Source organism: Pararge aegeria, chromosome 23, assembly GCF_905163445.1.
Source record: "Pararge aegeria chromosome 23, ilParAegt1.1, whole genome shotgun sequence".
NCBI classification, from domain to species: Eukaryota; Metazoa; Arthropoda; class Insecta; order Lepidoptera; family Nymphalidae; genus Pararge; species Pararge aegeria.
The window spans coordinates 3,045,845-3,066,035 of record NC_053202.1 but is presented as its reverse complement, the minus strand read 5'-3'; the positions used below and the strand labels follow the sequence as shown (position 1 = coordinate 3,066,035).

The window sequence follows — 20,191 nt, the reverse complement described above, 5'->3', positions numbered from 1 at the left end:
GTAACTTTTTAGAGCTAGCAATACTATCCCGCGATGCTTGAAATAAAACGCAGTTAGGCGCCATTTAATCTAATATTTCGAGAATAAAAAACTTTTTGTGGAAGGCTAGACAAGAAAAGTTGCCAAATTAAAAGTGTCATAGTGAAATCGCACCTCAAAAAAAACGTTTTATGGAAGACTAGAGAAGAAAAGTTGCAAAAGTAAGTGTCATAGTAAAATATTGGAAATACGAAAAACGAATAGTGTAACGCAAAAAACACGTGTATAATTCCTAAACACGTAACTAATTGCCATTAAAATAATTATTTGGTTTTGTATTAAGTAAATCATAAATACCTACCTGCTTATTGTATTTAGTCTGCTTTTTTACATCTATATTCGAAATTAAAAATCAACCAAAACTATCCATATTACCAAAACTAGATGGCGCCACAAGATCCTACATGGCGCTATCGAAGTTTTTACAAATGAGGGCCATATACAGCGTGTAACAGAATTACGAAATAATATTGAAGGATGCATAAATATATTCCATAAGAAATCACCCTGTAAAAATATGAAATAAAAAAGAAGCATAGTTATTTTTCCTTACAAACGAATTCGAAACATTCCAAGGGTTTTACTTATGACAACTTTATTGAAGACAAAAGACCAACACGCGCATAGTACTTACGCTACGCGACGCGTACCCAATAAAGTGACAGGAGTCACATGATTTTTATTATGCATGCGATGTTAGGGCTGTATAGTTATTTACTCAACTATTAGGTTTTCGGTTTCACCGATAAGTCTCAGAGACCGTACATAATATGCCTCTAAATACTGTGAAGTATTATTTCGTTTTCATTAACACATTCTATATAACTTCCAAAGATGAATGGACCTCGGTTGTCGAGCACAACACCAGATATTCCTATTGTTACGGTAGAGCGCGTCAACATATACAACACAACAATATATCCACATTGTACGGATAATCAGTTTTTAACTTTAAAAAATCAGAAATAACCAGGTTAAGACGTTGATCCATCCTTCCGTCACCATTATACAATTATAATTAAAATTTCTATCATCCTTTAGTCACTTTGTATGAATGATCCTGTGGCAAGAGAGCGTTATTTAGTTATTCTTGTGGCATTTTTTTTTGTTGGCATATATGAAATATAACGTCTTTAATTAAAAAAAAAATGGATCTATCTAACGTCTAGCTCATTAGCTTATTACATTGAAATTTAACTGGTACTCATTAAATATAACTTTAACTGAGTCCATGGAAAATGTGAAAAGGGCAATGTTTATGTTTTTTACTGAAAAAAAATGCTTCATTCTTGATTTAAAAATAATTTGGTACTGATGAACTCTTCTACTACTACTAATCTATACTTACTAATAATTAAAAAGCTGGACAGTTTGTTTCTATAAGGCGTATTTACTACCACTACTCTGATTTAAAAGAAAAAACCCCAAAGGGTTCCGTACCATTATCTATTAAAACGGTTAAAGAATCATATATGTGGAGCCCTTATATATTAAATTTATTCTGTTTCTTAGTAATTGTTGTTATGGCGGCATCAGAACTACATCACCCGTGAAAATTTGAACTATCACTTTTCCCTACCGAGGGTCAAGTAAAACCGCGGGGCATAACTAGTGGCAAATAAATGCAATAATTCCATTTTCCGATGACTGACTACATATATATCTTTGCAAATTTCCCGAACTGTATTCAATTTCTTATCCAACTTTAAAAATTCGAGCCTTTAACTTCATCCTTAATCTACATATAATGACTTATTGATTGAGTTCTCAGTCCAAAGATGTCGTAACTGTGAAATAATTTAAGAGCTTGTATACAACAACAATAAAAACCTCATATTTGTTCAACATTTGGAAACTAATCGAACAAATCGGCTCTTAAAATATGAAAAATCGGCGCTTAAAATACTAAACGTTCACAGTAATAGAATAACATTAAATATCATAAAAGCACTTATATATTAGCACAAAAGTCTGAATTTATAATACACAACATTAAAGTATACAAAATGCATAAAAAATTCTTTGTTAAAACTTCACAGTCCACAATCAAAACAACCCAAACGATATTTTTTAAATATAACAAAAAAAAAGATATGTTAGCCACTCGCAGTTCCTACCTGTCGAAGCGCGTTGTGAATGGTCGTACACATACGCAATTTTTTACTCAATATTTTGAAGCGCTGGGGATGAGAATTTAGATTTTAAATTAATCGCACTCTGCCTATTTTTAGTCCGATACTATGCCGGCTTTAGACGAATTTAGCCCTTAAATCTAAAGACATAAGATCCTTTTCACTTGTATGTTAAAGTATCTCGATATTCAAAACATTGTCTATTAGGGCTATAGATTAAAATACCAGAACCTATCCCTCGCGGAACATAAGAATTGAGTCACTGTGAAAGATATTACCATAAATAAGGATAATATTTTATCAGACCTACACAATGTTATAACCATAAATTCACATCATAATCGCTAAAGTGTGAAACTTTACACAGGTAATATATTACTAATATTATAAATGTCAATGTAAGTTTGTTTGTTACGCTTTCACGCAAAAACTACTAAAGCGATCCTCATTAAACTTTGTACACACATTCTTGGAAGTGTTAGAAGTAATATAAGTAATATATAAATAAATTGAGATAAAAATGTGTTTTGTAATGGAAGAGCGAGATCTTCTGGCACAGGTTTTAAACTTAACAGAAGTTCTCCGCCTTATCTGCTATTGTTTTATGTGAACAAATAAATTTTCATTTCATTTCATTTCAATATAGGATACTTTTTATCCCGACATTAAGCTCGGTTCCTTTGGGAGAGGGAATGAGTGTTTTGACGATTTAACACCATAACTCCGACAAATTATAACCGATTTAAATAATTATTTTTGTACTATAGAGATTATAATATGTGTTTAATTTTGCCCAAACTGTGATTGGAGATAAAGGACAGAACTCCTCAGCGGACAGCAGCAAACCCCTCTTTAAGGATTAGCAAATTCTTTAAATTATTTTAGATCTACAACTAAATTTAATGCCACATCAAAAAACGAAATCAAACGCAGACGAAGTCGCGGGCAACAGCTCGTAATATATAATTCTCGGACTATAATACTAGTTGGCAGTGGTCATAATATCGTGATCTTAGTATATGTAGAGATACACATATATCATATATTATTTTAATTTAATATAGATAGAATATTACAGGGTGACTTAAAAAGATAGAAAGATTTGATATTAGAAATCCATACATTCTGTCAAAGAAATTTTGGGAAAGAATTATTTTTTTAATTCTTGAATATATTTTTTATACATTTAGTAAACGCTAGATGTTTAAGAACAAATCTTACTATCTTACATAGATACGGTTTAGTCACTTATTAACACGAATCTTTAAAAAATCACCCTGTAGCTATACATTAACAAAACGCCATTGCATGTTATATAACTAAGTTACCAGTTTTCCATATTAAACGTGCCCACCAACTCGCAGCCAGGTGCGCCTAAGCTCTATATAATTCTCTTGTATGAGCAGGCTTAATTTTTTAATTTAATTAATTTTCTAACAATGACGAAACACATGCTATTTTTATTTATATGGCGTTTTATTAATTAAACTTTTTGGCTTAACTTTACAACAAATTATTAATACATTCCGAATATAAAGTTATGAAACATAGTGCAGTAATGTATTTACATGTCTTAAAGTACAAATGAACACGTATATATGGAGATTCTTAACTAAATATATTATAAATAGATAATTATTATTATTTAAATATAAATGCGACTCAATATTTAAAGATTAATCTATATATTAATTATTATTCATATCTTAAGACTGTCCTTGGAATGATATTTGGAATCACGATTTCAAAAGAAACGATTTTTACTCGATTTTGAGCTAGTTTTATAATTTTTTAAATTTTAACAACGATAACTAACTTCGTAGTTACAGTCTTCGGCTAATATCGATTTAGCTTATTTAAAATCGACTTTACGTTGAGCAACTATTACTATCGATTTGGCAATAGACTTCAAAAAAAACATAGAAGCCTTTTATATCTACAGGTGCCTAAATCGAATTTTAGGCTACACACATTTTATGTTTACTTGGGGTACTAAGACCATTTTACATTAAAGGTCGAAACAAGGTCGAATGGTTGTGAAATGTTTCCAAATGGCACATATATTTTTTTAAACTCATATTTCAGAGTATATATGTTGTTTTATACAGCACTGATATATAACATAACACATAAATATTTAAAAATTATTTAGTTGTATTAAACAGCTATGAATCAATTTCATAATATAAAATCGTATCAATATAGAATGTATTAAGATCGTGTACATATTTACATCCAAGGTCAAGGCAAGGTCAAATATGTATCGAAATATGGCCAGGTGGCACGCATAATATTCCTTAACAAATACATACTTCTTAAATAAATACTGTTCTATAAACTGGCACAGAAATATTTCGCATTTTGTAACATCCTGTATGCACAAAGTTCACAGGGTAAAACGACACTTTTTTTTTAGATAAATTGGTTAAATACACTTGTATCATCACTATACAATCTTACTTGGGGGTACTTTGTATTTTCCATTTGTAAATGCACCAAGGTTACTTTAAGGTAAAAACCCGTTTTTGAGAGTTACAAACACTTGCAATGTCACTGTAAACCCTTTGGTAGCCCTTGGCAAAGGATCGACAGGTTTTTGCCTGTCTTTGTAGCGAATCAAGTTTACTCCAAGGTCAAACGACCGTTTAACATTTTAAGGAAAACCTGTTACACACTTGTAATAAAACCAAAACCCTTGCTAACCCTTGGAAAGGTTAAACAAGTGTTGTCCATATGTCTATTGCACGAATGTCACTTCAAGGTCAAACGACCGTTCTTTAGATAAACCGTTACACACACTTGTAAAATCACTAAACCCTTGATAACGCTTGCGCAGAGTTAACGGGTGCTGTCTATATGTGCAGCGAGGATGGCACCGTGTCCCGGGTGGCGGGGTCAAGTCCCGGCTACAGAAGCGCTCGCCGACATTCGTCGCGGTACGCCCCCGCTGAACCCCTGTTTCATGTTTGCCATCTGAAATAGGATTTTTTTTTATTAAAATCTATTTGGAAAGGGCCCCAAGTCTGTTTTTACAATGTGGAAGATGTAAACTGCAGTGGGGAAAATTGAAACTGCAATAGGGTAAATTAAAACTGCAATGGGGAAGATTGGAACTGATTTTTTTTTCGGAGGGCGCTGTTTTTGTTACTTTACAGTTGGCACCAGTATAGGGTTATGGGTCTGTGGCTGTCTTAGTATTTATCAAGACAAAAACTTATTAATATCTAAAATATGAATTTGTGGCAATAGGAGGGGAAAATCCTCACGGACATCCCTATGGATAGTGTCGGACTTCTACCGACTAAAATACCCTCCTGCCTTCTACACGTTAGTGTACCTGCCTTTTGGCCTACCACCAACGTCGGTGTCCTTTTACCTTCCCTCTCCTTAGTCACTTTCCTTTACTTTTATATCTCTTCCATGTATTTTTTTATATATTCCCATTTCTCTGATGACTCTAGCATTATAAAGATAAGGTTTTCTAACACTTTGCTCGAAGTGCTCCTACATTTCGCGCGCTCTTGGTGTTTAGTAATATGATTGCTCAGCACCAAAAAATAGACATATTTAATAGAAGTTTAGCTAAGTTCCTTTATATATTCAGACAAATGAACTAATATTTCTGTAATGTACATCTTAGTAACTGACTTAGTATACGTTTTGGCTAGCTGTAAGTATACTAAGGATATTCATAAATAAATAAATAAATAAATAAATACAAAAAAAAATATATAATAATAATAACTTGATGCCAATTTTTTTTTATTTATTTATTTATACTCTTTATTTGTACCACTCAGAAAAACGAGACAAAAAAGAACAAACACATGAAGAGTGAAGCAGGATACAAAATCTCTGCCAGACAAATGCTTGGGTGCAGAAATAAGGATGTCATGAGCTCGGTCAAAAAAACACTCTACTACTTCAAATTAACCAGTGATTTCTTATGATCAACCAGAACGGTTGATATTATGAGATGGAGAAAGAAACATACCTGGCTTTTTGCAACTCAATCTGTCCCTCGAGGGTCTTGGCGAGGTAGATGACGAAGAGCTGTGACAGCGCCACGCCCAACGCCACTGTGGCGATGGTGTAGAGGTTGCGTTCGCCCCACGAACGAACTATCTCTATGCAGCCACTCGTCCATACGCGTTTGCTGGCTTCCGCGACCTTGAAATTCAAAATTCAAAAATTCAAAAATTCAAAATTCATTTATTTCAAGTAGGCCTAATATAACCACTTCTGTGTGTAGTGACTCTACCACCGGTTCGGAAGGCAGATTCTACCGAGAAGAAGCCGGCAAGAAACTCAGCAGTTGCTATTTTCCAATATCAACAATTTACACTTTACATTTTAAAAATCATTTCTCTATCTTGTGAGAGATGAAAGCGGAGCCGGATGCTTCCAAGCAACCTTGTCATTAAGAAATTCATCAATTGTATAATAACCTCGCTGTAATAAATGTGTTTTAACACATTCTTTAAACTTATGCATTGGTAGGTCCAAAATTACCTTAGGAATCATATTATAAAAGCGTATACTCAATCCCACAAATGACGTCTGCACCTTTCACAGTTAACATGCAGATTTTAAAAAATGATGAATCTCCAGTACGAGTTATACATACTAAAGGGTAGACTTTTTATAACTCTTACAATGTCTACCCTTAAGTTTTTTATAACTTGTATTTTCATCACTTTATATCATCTGTGTGGGTTTTTTCGCGTTTTTTCTGTATTTGTTTTCTTCGCGTGGAATATCGCTATGAAGCGACAAGGCCGCCAAATTGTATACGATGTTTTTTTATACTTTTTTTTTTTGCGTACATTTTTGTAGTGTACAATAAAAGTATATGCACTCATTCGTTCATCCATCCATCCATTCATTCATTTATTTACTCATTCATACATTCATTCATACAATCACTCATTCATTCACTCATTTATTAATTCATTCATTCAATAACTTACGGGATAGTTCTGCACGCCATATCCGCACATGATGTTGACGAGGCCGGAGCTGATGTCTGTGGCGTTGATGCAGCAAGAGAACGGAACGCCGCAACGTTCAACAGATGGCGACGAACAATTGAAGTATTCGTTTTTGGACCAATCCATGTAGCCGTCTGAAGTCAGGCCGCAGCAGTGGAACTGGAAATAAGCATATAGATTTTTCATGTAGGCCTATCACAGGCATTTATGAAGCGTTCATACATATGTGTTTACATAAATATACTACGAATATAAATATACCTACTACGACAATACACACATCGCCATCTAGTCCCCAAGTAAGCGTAGCTTGTGTTATGGGTACTTAGATAACTGATGAATAATTTTTATGAATAATATACATAAATACTTATAATATATAGATAAACACCTGTATATATATATATATATATATATATATATATATATATATATAACATACTTACTGATTGTAATTTTTTTTTGTATGTATACCTACCCTCGTTTTTATTTTTCTTGTTATGGAAGAGCGGTCTTCTGATACAGGTGTAGTAAATACTACTTAAAAAAAAAAGGCTCCAGCCGTTAGCGTTTACGGTAATTTTTTTTTACCCAAGTAAACTATTTTTAGTTTTATTTTATTTATTGTAAGAAATGAAAATAAAAAAAAAAAACCTTACGTCTTTCTGTGCGAAGTCAATGAAGTTCTGCAGATCCGGATCGTCCCTGTACAGACGCACTATGCGCTCGGTGAAGCTGTTCTCAAGAATGCCGTGTAAAGATCGCGGGAACACGAACCCGCAAACCGCGCCGCCCATCTCCACCAGGAATAGCACCAAAAGACACAGGGAGTACTGAAAATTTAAGTCAACATGCCTTTATATAGACACTAGCTGTTGCCCGCGACTTCGTCTGCGTTTAAATTTGTTTTATCATGTGGCATTAAATTTAGTAGCAGTTCAAAAAAAAAATTAAAGTATTCAGTATCGCTAAGCCTTAAATGAGGGGTTTGCTGCTGTCCGCTGAGGAGTTCTGTTCTCTATCTCCAACCACAGTTTGGGGAAAATTAAACACATATTCTAACATCTATAGTACAAAAATATTCATTTAAATCGGTTATAATTTGTCGGAGTTATGGTGTAAAATCGTCAAACACTTTCATACCCTTTCACAAAGGAACCGAGCTTAATGTCGAGATAAAAAGTATCCTGTATTACTTCTAACACTTCCAAGAATATGTGTACAAAGTTTCATGAGGATCGGTTAAGTAGTTTTTGCGTGAAAGCGTAACAAACAAACATACATTGACATTTATAATATTAGTAGGGATAGGGATAGGGATAGGGATGAGGCCCTGTCCCTGTTTTGAACTATTAATTTATAATATCATAAGTTTTGATTGTTGCCACACCCACACTCGTTTATTCTCGCACGTTCCAATTTTGGCTGGTAGAAAAAGCTTTAGCAATAAGTCCGCCTTTGTTAACCCTTTTTTTCTATGCAATAAAGAGTTTAAAAAAACGGATGAACCAAATCGGGTTGCAGCGTCCACATAATTTTACCGTTTCGGAAACAGTGATTACCTACCGAAGGCGTTTTTAAAAATACCGAAGAAAAACATTCCTAGGCGGATTTTTAACTATTTTTGTTTTTTTTCCAAATAAACGCGGACAAAGTCGCGTGTGGCCGCCAGTATTAAATAAATTAAATAGCAGCAGGTACCTGCCGCCATTATCAATCTAAATAGCATCAGGATGCGGTTATCGTTGTTCATTATCGTAACATCCGTATTTTACAAATGGCAACAACCTGGCACGTCTGTATACGTCTGTATGTAATTCTATCCGTTTTGACGAGCTCCCTGGCGCACTGCGGTTTTATAAGTGGAGGTTCCGGATTCGTACTTGGCAGCGGCGATTTGGGAATTCTCCCGTCTCGTACCCTACCGACTAAGCGATATAGCGTTCCGATACGCAGTCGCGTAGAAACCGGTTAGGGTAAGGGTTAAATATAACTGCCATACCACAGGTTAGCCCGTACCATCGTGGTGGGAATGCAATCAAGGGCTAACTTGTAGTGAAAATAAAAATTAAAAACATATCTTTAATGTGGTAAACTTCTAGATGAATGCGATGCGGTGGCCGGACCCAATAAAGGCTGCCATCGAAGCACAACTAAATAAATATACTACGACAATACACACTTCGCCATATAGTTCCAAAGAAAGCGTAGCTTGCGTTATGGACACTAAGATGACTTATAAATATTTTTATCAATAATAGACATAAATAGATACTTATAATAAACAAATAAACATCCAGACACTGGAAACATTTATGTTCATCACACAAACATTTTCCAGATGCGGGCATCCAACCCAAGGCTTTGGACTCGTATCTTGTATGAATGAATGTATGAAAGAAGGGTTGTTGCCCACTGCGCCAATCGGCCATCAGAACTACACGAATGCGCCAGAAAAGCATCCCTCCGGATAGTGTTTACAGCTTGTCAAACTTATCACAACACAACCAGTGACAACCACGACCAAGACTGATTCACCGACAAGATTCGGCAGCGACTAAGAAGATTACAAACTTTCTTAGTCGCTTCAGTACTATACTAGTCGCTGTAGGTACGTCCTCTTTCACTTGGTCATTTAGTAGTACTGTTTTTTTTTATTCCTCTACAAGTTAGACCTTGACCCGTGGCGTGCACAGGGTCTTTGACCAGGGTATGCATAAATAAGGCATAAAATGGAAAGTCCATCGCCAAAAAAAAATTTAGGGTAAGCAGTGCTTTAGTGCATGTATAAAGTGCATGCCACTGCCCTTGACCCTTGCCCAGTCTAAGACGATAGCGAACTGACCTGTTGGGGAGTACTGTAGTCATACCCCTAATCGACTTCCAAGCGACATCGCAACGGAACACTAAATCGCTTAGCGGCACGTCTTTGTCGGTAGCGAGGTAACTAGCGACGGCCAAAGCCTCCCACCAGACCAGGCCAGAGAAAATTTTGAATTTATAAATTCCCCTGCTGGGAATCGAACCCGGGACCACGTACTTAAATTCACAGCTCTCACCGTTGCGCCAGGAAGGTCGTATAAATATTCGAATATAAAAGTTATCTGTTCGTCTTTTTTTTTTTTTGGTTTTGGTTTGATGTTAGTTTGTATAGGACTTAACTTATCAGTATGGAGGGTAGAGGTAAGGAGAGTCATCTTATATGGGAGAAAAGTTGAAAAAGTGTCCAGTTGTTGCGCTAAATAACAGTTCAAAAATCCTCCACAATGGCGCTGGTGGATGCACAGGGTATGGTATGAATGTAGCAATCGTAGATGAATTGAAGTATGCCGAGTTAAAAAAATTAATGTTATTATCGACTAAAGTAGTTAATTATTGAGAATTTCAACAACTTACGTTGTATAAAATATTGTGGTAAATATAACCTTACTTCCTTGTATCTCCATACTTCCTTGTTTATTTTTAAAGCCTACTCTAACAATATTTATATTTGGCGCTTCTTTTAAGAGTTACCCTGATGCAAATGTGGCGCCATCCTAATTTAATACATTTTGACGACACTTTTTCATATACACAGATGACTCTCCTTACCTCTACCCTCCATACTTATCAGAATGAGCGACAACACCTGAGTGACGACAACGACTTGTCAACGTCTAGTCGCGTCAGTACTTCTTTACTCTCCTTCTCAGTCCCATAGTAGTACCGTTTGTAATAAACTTAATTTTTTTGGTTTGCTTTGATCAGTTTATATGTATAGGACTTTACTTATCAGATGGGGTCGCGGACGAATTCGCAGGGGACCACTACTAAATTATATAGCGAGTACGTCACACAGTAACAGTGTTATCGAGGTCAGTGTGAACAACTGATACAGAAAAACTGCGGTTGAAGTTGAACTTTAATCATCTAACGTATGTGAAGTAAACAATAAATTGTTGTTTACTCATCATGAAAACTTTTGTTTAGTTAAACAAATGCCTGTTTTTGAAGACAAAATTCACTGAATTGCATATGAAAATTTAATTTACTGTAGGTAATATTTTTTAATTTTTTTCTATCCGTCTACTTGTTCCGTCTAATGTCCGAAACTGCTGGACAGATTTCGATGCGACTTTCAGGGGCAGGTAGAGGATTATATACATATATAGAGCCTTGCTAATAAATAACCAAGGCTACTTTTTATTTCAGACGTAAAATTTAAAAGGAAGATTCTATTCAGCGTATTGGTTTCGGTGCATAAAGTTTCTGACAAACCTACCCTTAAATGTCGAAATTTAGAAGTTTCCTTTTAAGGATTTAGTATCCACCAAGTTTTTCTAAATTCCACCCCTGCACGGCTAGCATGGGCAGAAGACAATTATCTCCCCGTGGAAAGGCTATAAATTTATCTCCTCCTACAGCTTTATCAACTCTTAGACCACTGGCGCACAAGTGGAAATAATATCCAAATAATAAATGTGTATTAATAAAGAGGGGTAAACTTCTCCTATTCCATGTTCCAGTGATTTAGCAGGTGAGCACGGTAATTATATTCCTTGTCAGGGGATATAATTGGGGCATATTATTTTTATCTCCTGCCCGTGCTAGCCCTGCTGAAGGTTGAAACGGGGGTTGGAAAATTGCAAGAAATCTAATATGTTTAAGCCCGTATGATATTGAAGTTAATGGGTCTGGCATGTCATCGAGGACAAAAGTCCCCAAAAAAAAGATACAAAAAAAAAAAAAAAAGATATTTGAGTTAGTGTTGTTATTAATGTAATCTGCAGTTTTAAATAAAATATAGCATGCTGTGGTTTTGCTTAACATGGAGTTTGTTTGCAAAAGTGCAAAAATGGCACTAGTTCCCGTCATGAAAGAGACATTATCACTTTAGCAGAAGATCATCAAAAATACATGCATGCATGAATACTTACAAACTTAAGTAAGCATGTATTCTCCCTCAGCGCTCCTATACAGCCAGCGAAGCTCACAATGAACACTACACTCCCAAGTAATGCGATCAGCAGACTGACGTTCAATATGACATCGTAGACAGTGTCCAGCTGTAACAAAAGTAGACTGTACTGTTAAGTATAAGATATATACACTCCTTTAAGCTTGGTTTCAGTATATGTTAAATTTAACAATCACACTAACCAAGAACTAATAAGAATAGTTTGTATGGATTGAAACTTTTTTGTGAACATTTAGATGGAATAAATAAAGCTCATTCATACATATATAAAAAAAAAATTATTTGTGTTATTTTTGTTTACGTATTCGTATGTAGGTTTATAATAATTTTACACCACTTATTTGTTCTCGCTTTTGTTGTCCTAATCCTACGGTTGCATGGTAGAGATAGCGTATAAGCAATAAGGTCACCTTTTGTATTCTACTACAGTCTTTGTATTTCTCTCTATTCGTCCTTTATTTTCCAAACTGTTTAGTGGTGTACAAATAAAAAGTTTTTAATAAATAAAATAAATAAAGCATTATTTTTATTATAATTACTATTATTCTGCATATGATATTGATACTCTATAACTTCAGAGTAAAATGGAATTAATGCAAAATTTTTTTTAACTAATAATTTTCATCACATGCACACAACAAGAGCTCTTGGCGATATAAACTCCTGGCTAAACAGAATTTGAAACTGTCCAAACATGTAATACAAGCTCCATTTTGTCTAAATCGAGAGATAGTAGTTTTACTTCATTTATTTGGCTATTGCAATGATTTATTTTTGACAAATTTTAATGGAGAATGTCATCTAGCTCATCATCATCATGTCAACAAATGGTCATCCACTGCTAGAAGTACATCTTCTGTAGGGAGTACAAAATACCACAGTCTTGCACTTGCGTCACTTGTATACTGTGAATGTGATGTTAAACCTTAACTTATAGTACGACTACTAGAAATATATCAATAATAATAACATCAATATTATAATAACAGCTGTTGCCCACCTATCCTACTGGAACAGTACATTTTCCTGGGATTAAAAGCAACCTATGTCTTAATCCAAGGTATAATCTATCTCCATTCAAAAATTCAGTCAAATTGGTTCAGTCGTTTTGGCGTGAAAGAGTAATGAACATCCATCCATCCTTACAATCTTTCGCATTTATAATATTAGTAGGACTTTGAGGATACTTACCTTTATATGACCTGTTGCCTGCCACTTGTCTATGAATGCATATAACCCAATGCCTGTTATTAATCCTCCAGACAACTGAAAATAGTGCAATATTATTTTGTATAAAAGAAAACAGTAATGGTGTCCCAAAAGTTTGTATACCCTTTAGTGACCCCAGCACAACTAGCTTGGGTAGGAGACAAGATGTATCTTCCCCCACAGCTTTATCAACTAATAGAGTAGACTAATAGAGTAGACTAATAGAGACGGCCGATTGGCGCAGTTTACAGCGATCCTGCTTTCTGAGTCCAAGGCCGTGGGTTCGATTCCCACAACTGGAAAATGTTCGTGTGATGAGCATGAATGTTTTTCAGTGTCTGGGTGTTTAAATGTATATTCTAAGTATTTATGTATATTATTAAAAAAAATATTCAACAGTCATCTTAGTACCCATAACACAAGCTACGCTTACTTTGGGGCTAGAAGGCGATGTGTACATTGTCGTAATATATTAAATATATTAGAGTACTGAGAGTAGATAAAGCTGTAGAAGATAAATTTTTATCCTTTCTCTGGGGAGACAATTGGGGCCCACGCTAGCCATGCTGCTGTGAAAGGAGGCCTGTGCGCTGCAGTAACGCATTAATTGGCTGAGCATGATGAATTTATTCATAAATTTATAATTATAATGAAAGTTTTATTTTGCATAATACAATACTTATAAAAGCATAACAATTTATGTAAGTAAGTAATTAATACTTCATTATTCCTGTTTTATTACGATGATGAGTCTATTAATCTTTTAACGAACATAATTATATCATACAGTTGCCTTGAAAACGACAGTAGCAAAATACATTCATCATAAAGTTAATAATTTAACTTCTACTGCTGTTATTGTTATTAAATACAATTTCGCTTTATATACAGCGGGAACTGTGTAGCCGAGAAAGCTTTACATATGTATATTCCATTCACGTACGACGGTCGTCGCTTCCCACAATATCAGTGCAGAACAATGAATCACACACCAAACAAAAAATTAAAAAAAAGCACTCCCACAAGGTGAAAGCTGTTTAAGACAACACAAAAAACCTTTTTTGTACTTAAACTAAATAAACAAATAGGAGCTATCCAAATATTTTATGTGATACTCACCCAAAATATAAAATTTAAAACAAAAATCATGTACTTGACACAGCCGCTCACATAGGTGAAATTAGGGCCCCGACGTCGATGCATTGTGAATTATTTTCCCATTAAACTTTGGAGATATTGAAACAGACAAGGGTTTACTGCCTTAAACTGAATAAAAACACCTCAAATTCACCGATTATTAATTCACAAAAAAATAGACACTGGTGCTCGCTGTCGCTGTCCGTCAGCTCGAACATAGACTAACTTAAGTCTATACTCTATAGTTAAATGTATTTTAGGTATGGGTTTATGTTACGTCTGTATTATGGAGGGTAGAGGTAAGGACAGTCATCTTATATGGGAGAAAAGTTGAAAAAGTGTCCAGTTGTTGCGCTAAATAACAGTTCAAAAATCCTCCACAATGGCGCTGGTGGATGCACAGGGTATGGTATGAATGTAGCAATCGTAGATGAATTGAAGTATGCCGAGTTAAAAAATTTCATGTCATTATCGACTAAAGTAACTAATTATTGAGAATTTCAACAACTTACGTTGTACAAAATATTGTGATAAATATAACCTTACTTCCTTGTATCTCCATACTTCCTTGTTTATTTTTCAAGCCTACTCTAACAATATTTATATTTGGCGCTTCTTTTAAGAGTTACCCTGATGCAAATGTGGCGCCATCCTAATTTAATACATTTTGACGACACTTTTTCATATACACAGATGACTCTCCTTACCTCTACCCTCCATAGTCTGTATTCTAGATACATTATGTACACAGTGTTTCATGACTGTACGGTGATATACCTTTGCCTTTTCCTTATGGGAAAGAATAATAAAGAAAAAAAAACAGCGTAGTGTTTATATCCTCCTTGCTGCACATGACTTTAGTCTTTAAACATGGTTAATTCACTATCAAACACTAATCTTTAGAATGAATGACGCAGCTGCCAGGCCATGGTGGCAATTCCTAAATTCGTCAACACTTTAAGAAGAAATGGACTCAGCGCTGAACCTTGGTGGAGCCCGACTTTAGCTTACCCATATTGACACTCGGGTCAGTACACTCTTGGCGAAACCTCAATTTAATAATGCGTAAAATACTCACTGTGGCGTGATGGAGTAACAATCGACGTACATTGCATGCATTATATTTTACCACTAGCCATTTCCCGCTTCTTAGTCCGCGTATAAGTCAAAAGATTTTTAAAAACTTACAAAGAAATCCATCATACACGATTTTGGCGTTACTTTAACGAATTTTGAAACTTTCAAAAATAATACTTTTTTCTGTTTTTCGAACGTATTAATTGACTCTGCTCCTATTGGTCGTAGCTATGTTAAATAGCGCAAAAAGGAATACCTAACAGAAAAAGGGGTGTTTCCATTTGAAACCAAATAGTTCCTGAGATTAGCGCGTTCAACCAAACAAACTCTTCAGCATGTTGATTAGTATAGATTGTGGGAGAAGCCATTAGTCCAGCAATGGATGGGTAAATGCTATTGATAAAATGATGATTTTAGCATCGAAAAGGCAGGATTGGCATGAGCCTGTCCGGGAGTTAAAGACCTATAGAACTAAAACAAAGAAGTAGCCCAGTAGATAGTTCTGTTACTAAAAAAGCACAACTTTGCAAATAAATTATTATTGGCTCACTATTCCTTTTTTTAACAGAACAGATATAATTATTTTCATAATAATTCTGTAATTAAAAAAAAACAAAATATCATTTTAAATCGAAAAAGTTAATTTTTTTATAAATAACTTATACCTACCTACTAATGTTTAGTTTTAGGTAGTGTAGTTATATTAATATACATATTTTATTACAGCACTTTAATAATCTGAGTGTAGCAAAGGGCGCCGCCTAATAATTGATAGCGGCAATTCTAACAGTATGTATACATAAAATAACAATAATTTGGCAGTAAATTATTTTTCTGTATATAAATTTTTACAAATATAATGCACTCGTATGGTATTCATCTAAGTATATTTGTCGTCAGAGACCTATTCAATAATGACGACATAGGGAGTCCCAATATGTCACAACTAACGCGCGCCGCGTCGCGCCTGCGCGGTATACTCCGCTTTTGAGATTGAATACAAATATATTTATTCGTATTCTCGTTTCGTATCTTTATTTCGAGTTCAGAGTCCACCACCATCACCACCACCACCACCTACCATTATTTAGTGTCCCATATGCATGTTTATTCTTCGCCCATCTGGTTGAGACACGCTTCTCGAGATCATTGGGGTCGTTGTGGTCCCGAGGTGCTGGAAAGGCGAGCTCAGCGTTGACGCAGCGTTGGCACACGAGCGGCACAAAACCGTGGTTTTAAACACTCCGATCAAAATACTTAAGTATGTCCAGCAGATGACGTAAGTTGGGTTATTGTATTGATGGCAATGATATTACTTATTGGCTTTGGCTTTTAGCATTTTTAAGTGTCACCTCACAACAGTGTCGTTACTCACATATATGCAAATAAGCAGTGCGTACCCTACCCTCAGGGTCTTTCAGAGCATTCAGAAAGGAACATAAATTTTTTGTAATTAAAAATACGCTGAGTAAAAAATGTATGAAAGCGCCATCTAGTTTTGAGCGGCCACACTTCTAGGTAATCGCAACCTTACAATAACCTTTCCTATCTGTACTGGACTAAATTCAAAATAACTACTTAAAGCACGTTCACGATAAAAATGGGATACCGCTTGTGTTAACGTGCTAACACATCAGCTGTCGTTTTTGGAGTGCACAGTTAAATATAAGTTTGACAGTCTAATACCAGCTTATCGTGAACAGTGACAGGTCTATAACTACTATTTTTCTACGCAAACAATACATTTTTAGAATTATATATAATAATGTTTATAATATTCCCTTCAATGGGTAGTTAGTTGAAAAATTCGAAAACGATTCGATTGCAAGCGAGAAAATTTTGTACTAAGGCTACTTACTTACTGTTAAAAATAGTAACATATTAAATCAAATATTAAAAACGCAACCATTCTTCCGTAGACATTTGCAAATAATCAAATCGCACGCGGACATAGTCGCAGGTAATATTAGGAAGTAAATAAAGATAAATACTTAGGTACCGTACTTATAATATTCATGAGGCAGATAACATTAAGGTCTTTACACACTAGCTCGCCTCGGCCTCGATCGTCTTATTATATGAATACAAAATATTACTTAAGTGCCGCTACTTCATGTATAAGATCGAGCGCGATCATGTATAGTATATGATCGAAAAGATCCATTAGTCTGAACAATGAAAAAAGCCCTACGACACATTACAAAATACTGGCTTTGCCCATTGCCCTAGGGTCACCTATTAGAGGCAGCAGAGACCGCCCGTAGTCAAAGTCAAAGTTAAATATTCCTTTATTTAAATAGGCACATAGATGGCACTTTTGATGCGTACATTACATGTAAAATATGACATAGAAGTGAGTCAACTTAAAACTAAAGCTACGAGGGTTCCAAACGCGCCCTGGTCTAAGAAGAAGGCCTCAACAAACTTAGCCGGTTGTTATTTTTTTATTACCATCTCACATTGTCATTTAAAACTATTAAAGAAGCAACCTCGTTACAGCAATAATTTACACCCAAGCATTTTTATCATAATACTGTAATAGGACTTTTCTATAAGCTTACGTTTAATAAAAACTGAATTTTTCAGATACATCTCCAAGATATCAACTGGTAGTTTATTGTAAAATTGTACACAATTTCCTTTAAATTAATAACTTATTTTATGTAGTCTAGTATACACTGCAAGTTTATTTTACTTCATAATTTTTGTTTGTGAACATGCAATCATATTGTCACGTTAAAACTTTTTATTTATTTATTGCCTACGCCGCTACGAACGCAGGTTGAACGCCCGGGGTTTACTTTTGACGCCGATGACCGATTAGCCACGCCGATCGAACAGATGGGAGAGCACCTTTAGGCTGCTTGTCAATATAAATGGATTCCATGACTTATTTCGCCATTCATAGGTCCACGTACCACTGTGATAGTTACATATGAAGCTGTTAATTATAATAGGGTATGTACCTATAATTATACTAGCTATTGCCCGCGACTTCGTCTGCGTTTGAGTTTGTTTTTAAAGTATTCAGTATCGCTTAGCCTTAAGTGAGTATTGTAGTATACATATACATATATATATAACATGTGACAAATAATTTGCAATAAAATAAAATTGCGACTATAAATAAAGATCTAGGATATCCTATCTCTTAAGTTGGACCAGACTGCTCACGGTGAGCCAATTTTATTTAAAATCGGTTAAGTAGTTTAGGAGTCCATCGCGGACAAACATCGTGACAGGAGATTTATATATATTAAGATGTCATCTGCGTAAGTTGCGACTGTAACGGCTATCATATTTTTTTTATTCCACTACAAGTTAGACCTTGACTGCATTCTCACCTGGTTGTAAGTGACAGGTTAGTTCGCTACCATCTTAGATGCAATCTAAGATGGTAGCGAGCTAACCTGTTAGGGAGTAGGGAATGGCGTAGTAGAATGTCCACGCGACATCGTACTGGAACGCTTTGTCGGTAGGATTGTAACGGCAACGGCCGAAGCCTCCCACCAGACCCTGCCTGGCCTGAGGCCTGGGAATTTTTTTAAATTATAAATTCCCAAATTGGCCCTGCCGGGAATCGAAACCGGGACCTTCGGCTTAAAACCACAGCGCTCACCACAGACACACACAACCACAGAGCTTGTCAAAAAGTGGTTGTTATCCATTGTTCATCATCAGTGCTTTCTCATTGAATAGAATAGAATAAAATTTTATTGTTCACTGTTTTCAAAATATAGAAAGGTAGTTAGAATATAGAAAGGTAGACAATGCCTAGAAAAACATTAAAACAGTACCTATACCGACAGTCGGCCGTACAATTATAGTATTAAATAAGTATAAAAAATCACAATTTAGAATCGATGTCAAAAATATATACATATATACATGATTATTAATAATTAAAACAAGTAAAACAATAAAAAAAAACATTTTAAAACAAATAAGTTAAAAGTAAACAGATTATTGTTTTTTTTTTTAAATGTTATAGTCATGACTAGCAGAGTCAGCAGAATAACAGTCTTCACGTCAACTGTCATAATTTTTTTTTATGAGTAAATAGGCTTTAGCAGTCAACCAATATAGGGAGATATTTTATATTATCTGGCAGCTTGTTGAAAACTCGTATCGCCATGATGTTTGTATTTTTGCGGTATATATTAGATGATATTGAGGGGGCGTCCATAAATTACGTGAGGTGTTTTTTTAATTTCTGTCCCTCCCTCCCCCTGGTGAGATGTCGTGAGATTTTGTTCTCCCCCTCCGCCATCTCGCGTGAGATTATTCAAAATGTGGGTTTCTTACGTAAACGCGTTGGATTGTTGTTGTAAAAAGAAAAAAAAAAATGTTTAGTACTTTCATTTACGACTAGTTAAGACTAGTTATCAATATTTCTGAGAGTTTAATTATTTATTTATTTTATTATTTATTTATTTATTTCCAACTTACGAATAGTTTTACAGTTACTAGTTTTACTAGTTTTATAAGTGTAATAAAAATTTAACCAAAAAAATGCGTAATATTTTCCGAGACGCCCCCTCTCTTCAACGTTAGATTAGATGAGTTTTGACTCGACCATTCCCCCCCGTTAAACATCTCACGTATTTTATGAACGCCCCCTTAGTGATCGCAATAGAATTCCCGGAGGG

At 35.0% G+C, this 20,191-nt stretch overlaps 2 protein-coding genes across 3 annotated transcripts in view; one reads left to right on the top strand and one right to left on the bottom strand.

Annotated features, from left to right (window-relative positions):
• Positions 1 to 4,357: 4,357 nt before the first annotated feature.
• On the bottom strand, positions 4,358 to 16,796 carry LOC120634402 (tetraspanin-33-like). Of its 2 annotated transcripts, none has more exons than XM_039904934.1 (7): positions 16,624 to 16,796; positions 13,311 to 13,385; positions 12,079 to 12,207; positions 7,822 to 7,995; positions 7,142 to 7,321; positions 6,166 to 6,341; positions 4,358 to 5,144 (listed from the first exon to the last, which is right to left on the bottom strand). In XM_039904934.1, exons 1-7 carry the CDS (start codon positions 16,624 to 16,626, stop codon positions 5,132 to 5,134), a joined length of 750 nt encoding a protein of 249 aa, XP_039760868.1. In that variant the 5' UTR covers positions 16,627 to 16,796; the 3' UTR covers positions 4,358 to 5,131. The 2 variants fall into 2 exon arrangements, with proteins under 2 accessions (XP_039760868.1, XP_039760867.1); XM_039904933.1 differs by lacking the exon at positions 16,624 to 16,796 and adding an exon at positions 14,448 to 14,664.
• A 1,659-nt stretch (positions 16,797 to 18,455) lies between these two features.
• LOC120634185 (lactase-phlorizin hydrolase-like) overlaps positions 18,456 to 20,191 on the top strand; it is a 39,553-nt gene continuing 37,817 nt past the window's right edge. The window contains 1 exon segment of the mRNA XM_039904632.1: positions 18,456 to 18,500. Within this exon segment, the coding sequence (XP_039760566.1) occupies positions 18,478 to 18,500 (23 nt within the window). The 5' untranslated portion in view covers positions 18,456 to 18,477.